The sequence below is a fragment of the Benincasa hispida genome, unplaced genomic scaffold (genome assembly GCF_027475165.1).
Source record: "Benincasa hispida cultivar pf3 unplaced genomic scaffold, pf3_genome.v1.1 HicScf1060, whole genome shotgun sequence".
NCBI classification, from domain to species: Eukaryota; Viridiplantae; Streptophyta; class Magnoliopsida; order Cucurbitales; family Cucurbitaceae; genus Benincasa; species Benincasa hispida.
In genome coordinates, this window is record NW_028325368.1 from 20160 (window position 1) to 30983 (window position 10824).

The 10824-nt window shown below is 37.3% G+C and overlaps 1 protein-coding gene across 1 annotated transcript; it reads left to right on the plus strand.

Annotated features, from left to right (window-relative positions):
* Positions 1-2323: 2323 nt before the first annotated feature.
* LOC120073049 (uncharacterized) lies at positions 2324-10819 on the plus strand (the record flags this gene model as incomplete). Its single annotated transcript, XM_039025648.2, is given in 3 exon segments — positions 2324-2501; positions 8917-9869; positions 9872-10819. Coding segments are annotated over 3 exon segments (1941 nt in total), but the record flags the coding sequence as incomplete, so codon positions are not given.
* Positions 10820-10824: the final 5 nt, after the last annotated feature.

Sequence of the window (10824 nt, forward strand, 5' to 3'; positions counted from 1 at the left end):
CACAAATCTTTTAATGATGTTACTTTAAATGTCGTCGTTAATAATAGTATCTTGTAACACATTTTTTAACGTGTTGATATAAATTAGCTTTTAGTAGCAAAAATTGGTTGCGTTGCTAAAAGTTATCACTGAAAATGATTTTTCTTGTAGTGAAAGTGATCTTCATCACCATGCAAATCAAAAGGGAAGCCTCATTGGTAAAAGTTCATAACACCAATTTGAATTCTACCTTGTTCTGGTTCTTAAACTTTTAGGAAAGTTCATTTTGGTCCATGAACTTTAAAAGGATGTCTATTTTAATACCTACTATTAGTAGATTGTTAATGAATTAACAGAAAAATGACATTGTCTTGTTTAGTTAGATGACTGCCACTTATGTAGCTTAGGTGGATTGCCAAATAAGTTCATTAATTAGACAAAATTCTAGGATTTCATTTAACAGAAGGATAGAACAAAAAGTAAATCAAATGTCATACACCTTTGAATGAAGTAAAAAACCATGCACCTTTGAGATCTATATTATTTTCTTTCCTCGTGCCCAATTGAGAACCCAAGAAAAGTTTGATTTCAGGTTGTTTACATCTTTTTTACTTCGAATCGACTGGTTTAAACGACGATTGAGGGCTAAAGCGTGAAGAAATTGAGGTACTGAGTAAAAAAGAACTAATTTATATTGGTTGAATCTCAGTGGTAAAGAACAATTTTCATCGTAGAACTTAGAAAATTGAAGAAAAAAACAGTACAATTGGTCAATAATTAACAAAAATTTATGCAGAAGGAAGAGAGAATGAAGATGAATTTTGCCAAGACTTGCACCAGCTGATTGAGCAAAATTGAAGGAAGTTGTACCACAATAATAATACACATGTTTTAATGGAGATGTTTCCTTCGACAGTAGATTGGAAGTGGCAAAAACACATATTTGAAGTGAAGAAAGATTCAAATTTTATTGTTGTAGAATTTTTAAGGAAAAAAAAAGAGGTCTGAAATTGATTTCCCGTCAATGGCTGTATGATCATCTGTTGAACTTGGCGATTGAGAAGAATACCCACCCAAAATGAAACCCTCAGATTTCTATTCAATATTCACTAGCTTATTTCGCAGCTCACTTAAAAGCCACATAGATGATATAATTGAATTTCCTCTTGTTAATTTGAAAGTGTCGAGTCATGTGACTAAGTAAACAATGTCATTATTCCGTTAGTTCACTAACAACATACTAATGGTAGGGACTAAAATAGACATTTTTTTTAAGTTCAAGAACCAAAATGAACGTTTTGATAGTTTAAGGACCAAAACAGAACAAAATTCAAAGTTTAGTGATCAAAATAGGATTCAAACCTAATATTTAATTTCTCGATTAACATATTTAAAAAGAGAGACAAGATATCTCTTGGTCCGATCTAATACAATTTAATTCTATATGATACCACTACTTACATATCTTTACATGAATGATTTGGATCAAAATATTTGTAACTATTACAAAGTGGGTCATATAAAATAATATTTTTCCTTCTTAAGTCTTTTCTATACGTCGTCATAGTTTAATGAAAAGTAAGTTGATCTTCATCCTAAAAAGCTTACTATATTCGATACTTTGAACTAACTTAAGCATAGAAGATTTGCGGGAACCACTGTAATGTACTAATCTAATTGTTTTGCATGTCATCTCATCTCGAAAATTATAAATTCATAGTCGATGGCACGTAAAGATCATGTGAGTTTTTATTGGGTAGATTTCGTCATCAACAACCACATTTTAGAATAAGAACTAATATGAACAAATTTGATACATATACCAAAATCATATTTTAACCAAAAAAAAATTAAATAGAATAGTAAACTTACATGACTATTGTTTAATAATTGAATAACCTACGTGTCTCCTAGATAATAATTATTGGATGTAAATTCGACGCACTTTTGCAGTTTTTCTCGCATACAAATTAGAGTTGAAAACTATCATGTGTATGCGTTGTCGAATAATTTCTTCACATCAATCGATCAACTTATTTATATGAAAATGAAGCAATTAATTAAAAAGAAAAATGGTGAAATTAGGTAAAGAAGGAAATTTGTATGAATGACACGAATTTCCCCAACCAAAAAGGCAAAAACATATGACCAATCGCAAAACGACAACACACTTTAAGCAAAACCCAACAACTAGAAAAAAAACAGGAAAAGCAAAACTACTTGTCGTAAGCCCCAACAAACGAACGGTCGGGTCGGGTCGGGTCGGATCCTCGATCTTCAACTGGCTGACACCACACGCCGGCTTTTACTTACTTTTACACTTTGGAGAGAGAAAGCAAAGGGAATTTGGAAGTGGAAATTCGTGTTCGTTCGATGGAATCCGCGAAGTGAGGATCAAAAACAAACATAGCAAAGAGAATTTCGCTGAGATCGCACTCAGATTGAATCAATCGGAGTTTGAAATTGAGGGGGTTCGTGGTCAATGCTCTTGGACTCCCAACTTCATATTTCTTCAATGGAAGGTCAGATTTCTCTCTCTAATTCCGAAATTCTCTCTCTACTTTGCCGGATTTTTATTCCGTTAGTCGTGGCCGTGAGTGAGGAGTATTGGGTTTTTAGTGTTTCTCTCTGTTTTTTTTTTCCCTTTTCTCCCTCCCTTTATCTTTTTGTTACTTGTTAGGAAATTTTTCTGTGGGGTTGAAGAACTGGGTGTCTTGGATTTTCCAGAGAATTGAGATGAAAATTGTGGGTTTCCTTTGTTGTGGATACTTTACCGTTTCTGGGTTAAGTTCTTTTTGGTGTCAATTTTCAATTTTGAAGTCTCATTGAGGTTGTGATTCATAATTGTGGTGTATTTGGCATGGTGATTGGTCTAGTGTTACTGATTGTGGTTCGGATAATTTGAAGTGAAATTAAGTGTCGATAATTTTATCTGTTGGTCCCTTTTTATATGGAAATGAAAACTTTTCTTCCCCGTTGCAAACAGCCTCTTGAAATTGAAACAAACTGCGTTTTAAAGCTTTCATAATCACAATTCGCATATTAGTTACTTAAGATGGGTAGTAATGGTTGAGGCCGGTGATTAAGAAGCATGTCTACGGATATGAGACATAGATACAACATGACATGGATATGGTAGCTCGCCATTTTTCTAAAGATTTAGGGATCCGGACATGGACACTGCAAGAACATGTTTTTTAAAATATGTTTCATTTTTGTACAGAAAAATTCAAAGCCGATAGGTTATGAATGTATATGTTAGAAGATGAGTTTGATGCATTTCGATCTAAAAATTTATTCAAAGTCAAGTGTTTGATACGTGTTTAGCAAATGTTGGACCTTTATTGACTTAATATATCTAATGTCTAACATATTTATTGTGCTAATAAGTATTCAATATGTGTTGGAGTGTCCAAGTGTTCGATATAGATACACTAATCAAACTGAAGTATTCAGACTTCTTAAGAAACCAGCGTGTCAAAGTGGAATTTTGAGCGGTTGTTGGTGTCTGAGTAACCATTTGCACATCTAGTCAATTGTGTGGGATGTATTTATTTACTAGCATTTTCATCTCTGCTTCTGGGATGCTGATGGGAATTATGCTTGGGGTGTGACTGTGCGAACTATGAGTGACATATAACTCATGAAATATGGTGTACTGAGAATAAATGTAAGGGAGTTGGAATAAAAGTTAGTTACTGGGTAGTTAGCTGTTATTCAGCCTTACTTGTAATCAATTTTCCTATAAATAAAACACCTCTCTCCTTCATTTGAGAGAGAATTGATATTGATTCAAAATTAGAGTTTTGGTTTACACCAAAAGTGGTATCAGAGCAGCAACATCCTCGGACGAATGGCGGGAGGAAGACACATGCATCTGAGAGGAGGAGATGATGCTCCGGCGCTAGTTCAAGAGGTGGAAGACACCCCCACCCTCTCTCCAAGATCCACCACGCAACGCTTGTTGTTCGTGGAAAGCACCTCGGAGGGAATGCAAGAAACGTTGAACAATCTTCAAGGATCTGTGGCAATGATCATGAGAAGAATGAATGTAGGGTTGGCATCGGCTCAAGTTGAAGAGGAAGCTCCAGTTTTCAATCAAATTTGGGGAAGGAGAGGAAAAAGAGGCGTTGGACCAAGGAATTTCTAGTTTCATCAAGAAAACTTTCAAGAACAGGGTCCAAGAATCTATAGACCACTCCAAGAAGAACCAAGAAGACGTCCAATGGTGCAAGAAAGGCATCAAGAATTCCAAGATTGGAGTTCTTTAAGCGATGATGATCTAGAAGAAGAATATTTTGATGCAAGAAGAGGTCGAGAAGGCAAAGGTAAATGCTCGGGAAGATTTTTATGACTTTAAGATGAAGATAGAGTTACCTTTTTACAATGGTAAGCATGATATAAAGGCATTTCTTTATTGGATCAAGAACATGGAGAACTTCGACTATATGAACACTCCGGAGCACAAGAAGGTACGGTTGGTAGCTTTTAAATTGAAGGGGGGTGCATCTGCTTGGTGGGATCAATTGGAGGAAAATCGTCAATGACAAGACAAGAGACCTATTCGAACGTGGGAGAAGATGAAGAAGTTGATGAAGGAGAGGTTTCTTCCTCCAAATTATGAGCAAACCTTATACAATCAATACCAAAATTATAGACAAGGCTCTCGGTCAGTGGCTGATTTTGTGGAAGAATTCCACCGTTTGGGGGCAAGAACCAATTTGGCTGAAAATGAACAACACTTGATGGCAAGATTCATTTGAGGATTGCGTATGGACATCAAAGAAAAGGTGAAACTTTTCAATATGTTGGCTGATGTAATTGCTTTTGCCGAGACTGTGGAGGAACGTAATGAAATGTGATCCAAGAAATTTTCAAGAAAGAACCCGTGGGAGGCATCTTCAAGCAAGAAAGTAACTTCCTCATCCAAAATCACTAATCAACCATCTTCCATGTCCTCGGCCAAAGAAAAAGAAAAGGATGGCTCAGAGGGAGTGACAGAGAAGTCTATAGAAACAACAACCAAGAAGAAAATCCGAAACCCATATAATCGACCCTCTTTGGGTAAGTGCTTTCGATGTGGCCAAGCTGGTCACTTATCCAACGAGTGCCCAGAAAGAAATACGGTAGCTTACATGGAAGAAGGAGATGAAGAAACCCTAACTGAACACAGTGAAGAAGAAGAAGAAGAAACCGAGCTCATTGAATCGGATGATGGTGTGTTCTCCAAAGGATGTTAATCACTCCCAAAGGAGACTCAAACCCTCGAAGACACTGCCTCTTCAAAACACGATGCACAATTAATGGCAAAGTGTGCAATGTCATTATTGATAGTGGAAGTAGCGAAAATTTTGTTTCCAAGAAGTTAGTGGCAGCCTTGAATCTTAAGGTGGAAGCTCATCCAAACTCCTATAAGATTGGTTGGGTGAAAAAAGTGATGAAGCACAAATAAGTGAAATCTGTACTATCCCTCTTTCAATTGGCAGTAGTTATAAAGATCAAATAGTATGTGACGTCCTCGAAATGGATGTTTGTCACATACTCTTGGGAAGACCATGGCAATATGATATTTGAGCCTTGCATAAGGGGAGAGAAAATACTTATGAATTTCTTTGGATGGGCAAGAAAGTAGTTCTACGTCCATTGATTAAGAAGAATAATGAGGGAGTTAAACAAAAGAAAGAGCAGCTACCTTTTTACCCTAACCAGTGGTAGAAGCTTGATGAAGGAAAGAGAGGCTGATGTCTTAGGACTTGTAGTTGCTGAAAAGTCTGAAGACACTCAAAATGGTGAAGTCTCTCTAGAAATACAGAAATTTTTTGATGAATTTCCTCAATTGAAAGATGAACCCGAGGGACTACCACCCTTGAGGAACATCCAACACCATATTGATATAATTCAAGGATGAACATTACCACACCTTCCTCATTATCGAATGAGCCCAAAGGAATACGAAATTTTACATCAACATATTGAAGAGCTCCCAAAGAAAGGTCACATCAAACCAAGTTTGAGCCCATGTGCAGTACCCACTCTTCTTACTCCAAAGAAAGATGAAAGTTGGAGAATGTGTGTAGACAGTCAAGCAATCAACCGAATCATAGTGAAATACCGTTGTCAAATTTCAAGAATAAGTGATCTACTTGATCAATTTGGAGGGGCAGTGATTTTTTCAAAAGTTGATTTGAAGAGTGACTATCAAGTATCATCAAATAAGAATATGGCTAGGCGATGAGTGGAAGACCGCATTCAAGACCAATGAAGGACTTTTTGAATGGCTTGTTATGCCATTCGGTCTTTCAAATGCTCCTAGCACATTCATGAGATGCATGAACCAAGTATTACACCCTTTTCTTAATAAATTCATTGTCATATACTTTGACGATATCTTGGTTTATAGCAAGAACATTGAGGAGCATTTACAACATCTTCATAAATTGTTTCAAGTCTTGACAACAGAAAAATTATATATCAATCACAAGAAGTGTCTCTTTCTTGTGAAAGAAATTTCTTTCCTTGGCTTCCTAACAGCCCATGGTCAAATCAAAGTCGATCGAAAGAAAATTGAAGCTGTCACTCAATGGCCTACCCCCCTGTTTTGTGAAATATTTTCAAGCATTCCTTGGCTTGGTTTCCTTTTAAAGGAAATTTATCAAAAACTTCAGCTCTATGACAACACCTTGACTGATTGTCTAAAGAAAGGGAGCTTCACTTGGGGCTCAAAACAACAAAACAGCTTCGAAAACATCAAGAACAAACTAAGCAGCAGCCCTATTTTGAAACTACCAGACTTCTCCTTACCTTTTGAAGTGGCAGTATTTTAGTGAAAAACTCAGTCCTCCAAGGCAGAAATGGAGTACATATGAGCAGGAATTATATGCTCTTGTTCGTGCTCTCAAACAATGGGAGCATTATCTATCCAAGGATTTTCTCCTAATCACAGACCATTTTTCACTCAAATACTTACAATCTCAAAAGAATGTTAGCCGTGTACATGCGCGGTGGATTTCATTTATACAAAGATTTGAATTCGTGATCAAACATCAATCTGGCAAGGAGAATAAGGTTGCTAATGCACTTAGTAGAAAAGGGCTGATTCTAACTACATTAGTTACAGAAGTAACTGCATTTTCTCACCTAACAGAATTATATGAAAATGATTGAGACTTTGCCGATATTTGGTACAAGTGTTCTAATTTCTTGAATGCTGAAGACTTCCATATTATGGATGGTTTCTTATTCAAAGGAGAGCAATTGTGCATTCCTTATACATTCCTTCGAGAAGCCCTCCTAAAAGAAGCTCACTCCAGAGGTTTAGCAGGGCACTTTGGCCAAGACAAAACGTTTGAATTAGTATCCAATTGATTCTCTTGGCCACAACTTTGAAAAGATGTCAATAATTTTGTCAGAAGGTGCTTTATTTTTCAAATTGCCAAAGGAACTTCTATAAATTCCAGATTATATACTCCATTACCGATCTCCACAACCATTTGGGAAGACCTATCTATTGATTTTGTTCTTGGTCTACCCAAAACACAAAGGGGATATGATGCAGTCATGGTGGTTGTGGATCGTTTCAGCAAAATGGCCCATTTTCTAGCATGCAAAAAAACGAGTAATGCAGTCTATATTGCTAACCTCTTCTTCAGAGAGGTAGTTCGACTTCATGGAGTACCTAAATCAATCGTCTCAGATAGAGATGTGAAATTCTTAAGTTATTTTTGGTGTACTTTATGGAAGAAGTTTGACACTAGTATGAAATTCAGCACCACTTCACATTCACAAACTGACGGCCAGACTGAAGTAACCAATAGAATATTGGGAAATCTCATACGATGTTTAAGTGGTTCACGACCAAAACAATGGGCTTTGTCCCTTGCTCAAGCAGAGTTTGCTTTCAATAACATAAATAATAGATCAACAGGAAGATGCCCCTTCGAAGTAGTATATACTCAACCTCCTAGACTCACATTTGATCTTGTCAATTTACCTTAAAACCCTACTTTGTCCCTGATGAATTCCATTTAGCTTCTTAATAAGCCTTGAGGTCGAGTCTGAATTTTAGGGGGGTGGAATATGATGTATTGAGAATAAATGTAAGGGAGTTGGAATAAAAGTTAGTTAGTGAATAGTTAGTTACTGGTTAGTTAACCATTATTCAGCCTTGCTTGTAATCAATTTTCCTATAAAAACACCTCTCTCCCTCATTTGAGAGAGAATTGATATTGATTCAAAATTAGAGTTTTGGTTTACACCAAAATACAATTTTGGATTCCATTATTTATAAGTGACCATTTGAATCTCCAAAAAAATAATGTCATGGAGCTTTTATATGGAGAAGTAACTGTAAATAAATAAGTAGATTTCTAGTGTGGTTTTTACAACAGGAGGAGGAGTTGTATGTAATTCTATTTCATAGGACGACTTTGTTAATTATGTCTTGATATTTTACTTTTTACTACCTTAATGGAAGATGAATTTTTACATGGGGTAGTCATAAGGTATTTGTGTATAGATTTTTAATTGAAGCTATTTAATGAAAGCCTATTAGTTTCAATCATCTTTCTTATTCATGCTGAAGTTTCATCTTTTTGGCAAGTATTTGAAAATTGTGTTTCTGTTAGCATCAACAACTTATATGTTAACCAAATAGTAAGAAATTGATGCTGATTATTATTTTATTATTTTTAAATCTACTTTTCTACTACCTAGGGTTTATTTTTATATGTATAAAATCCTAATTTTGATCATTTGGAGAGTGATTCCGAGAATTCCAAGTCACATTTAGGGAGTGAGGAGAAGTTTATGTACTGAGGTGGGCGCTTTTTAGAGTGGCACCATTGTATCAGTTAAAGCTACCATCACACATAAAGTACTGAAATTTATAAAAAGGTCTTCTGACCAGCTTCAGGCTAATTGATCAACATCTTCTGACAGGTGTATCGCCGGACCAGGAATCAGTGGGTTCTGGGACAAAAAGGTCTAGTGTATCATCTGGAAGCAAGTCTAGAAACCGAAAAGAGTTTCTTAACAGATTCTTTGACAGTGAGATTTTCACGACTAAACTTGAGGATTGGTTTGAAGAAGTATCAGAGAGTTCTAGAACCAAAAAGTCTGTTTTTGATGTGCCATTTGAGTTGATTGATTTACAGAAGTTTGACTATGCCCTAGAAGGGATTTCATTTCAGCAGTTGATTCGAATGCCCAGTCCTATTTATGCTTCTGCATCTGATGGCGTGGAAGCAACTGCTTATCTTGCTGTTGAGGATTTTCTTCATGCAAGTGTGAAAGGTTTGTGGGAGGCATTTTGGAGTCAAGATCAGCCCATGCCTTTTAATGTTGGTTGTTTATACAGGGATAATTTAAAATTTTACCAGGCTGAGAAGGCAATTGCTACTGGGAAGATTGAAGGTCTTTCAGCCACTGGCATACTGCTGAAGAATCCTCGACATCCGCATGGGAGGTGGGACCAAATTCTTACACTTGCTGTACTGAGTCCTGATATTGGAAATCTGGCTGCGGATCGTGAGAGCTATCCTTCGCTATCTGTTTTAGGCGAGGCCCTTTTTTATGCTATCCGCATGCTATTGTCAAGAAGCTTGAGCAAATCAAACTATTTACCGAGTTTGAACTCTGTCTTTGTTCTTCTTGTCGATTCACGGTATGGAGGAGTTGTTAAAGTTGAAGGAGATTTAAGTAGGTTGGAGTTTGATCTGAATAATGTGTATGAATGTGCTGCTGAATGGATAAAAGGATATGCTACAATATCAGTTTCTCCAATCGATAGGATCTGGAACGAGCTTGGCAATGCAAACTGGGGAGATATTGGGGCATTGCAAATACTTTTTGCAACCTTCCATTGTATTATGCAATTTGCAGGAGTTCCCAATAGAGTTGACAATTTGCAGGAGTTCCCAAGCACTCGATTGAAGATCTAGCTGCTGATCATAGTTCTCGTTTGCAAACCAGAAGAGTGGAGAGGCAGTTGGGAGATGTCAGAGTGAATGGAAATGGCTTGTTTAGGTTCCAGCAGCAAAGTGTTTCCCCTGAAATTGTTGAAGTTCAGGAGGATTCCATCAAAGTGAAGTCTGAAGAGATAGTAAAGTTGGACGTAGGTTCTGTTCTCTGGTTGGAGGATTCCAATTGGCAAAAAGGCTATCAGATTAATGAACTCCTGACTTCTGGCGAGCTTCAATTTTATATTGCTTCTCCTGTCGAAGAACCTGGAAAGAGTCAGTTTCTTTATGTTGGATCTCGAGTTTCTCAGCTAGAAGCATGGGAAGATATGAACTTGTGGTATCAAGTGCAGAGGCAGACCAGGGTGTTAACTGTAATGAAACAGAAAGGTCTATCTAGCAAGTACCTACCTCAGTTGAGTGCATCTGGGAGGATCATTCATCCCGGTCAGTGTCGTAGACCCAGCTCGGGTGGCAACTGTGATCACCCTTGGTGTGGCACACCCATTCTTGTTACCAGCCCAGTTGGTGAAACTGTAGCTGACATGGTAAATGGTGGTAGATTTAATTCTGAAGAAGCATTAAAGTGCTGCCATGACTGCTTGTCTGCACTCTCAACTGCTGCTTCAGCTGGAATTCGACATGGTGATATCAGGCCAGAGAATGTGATTTGTGTGAGATCTGGTGTGAGACGGCCTTATTTCGTTCTTATTGGGTGGGGACATGCGATTCTCGAAGACAGGGACCGTCCTGCTTTGAATCTTCACTTCTCGTCAACTTTTGCACTACAGGAAGGGAAACTCTGCTCTGCCTCTGATGCAGAGAGCCTAGTTTATATGATCTATTATGCCACTGGTGGTGCTTTTCCCGAACTGGACTCTGTTGAGGG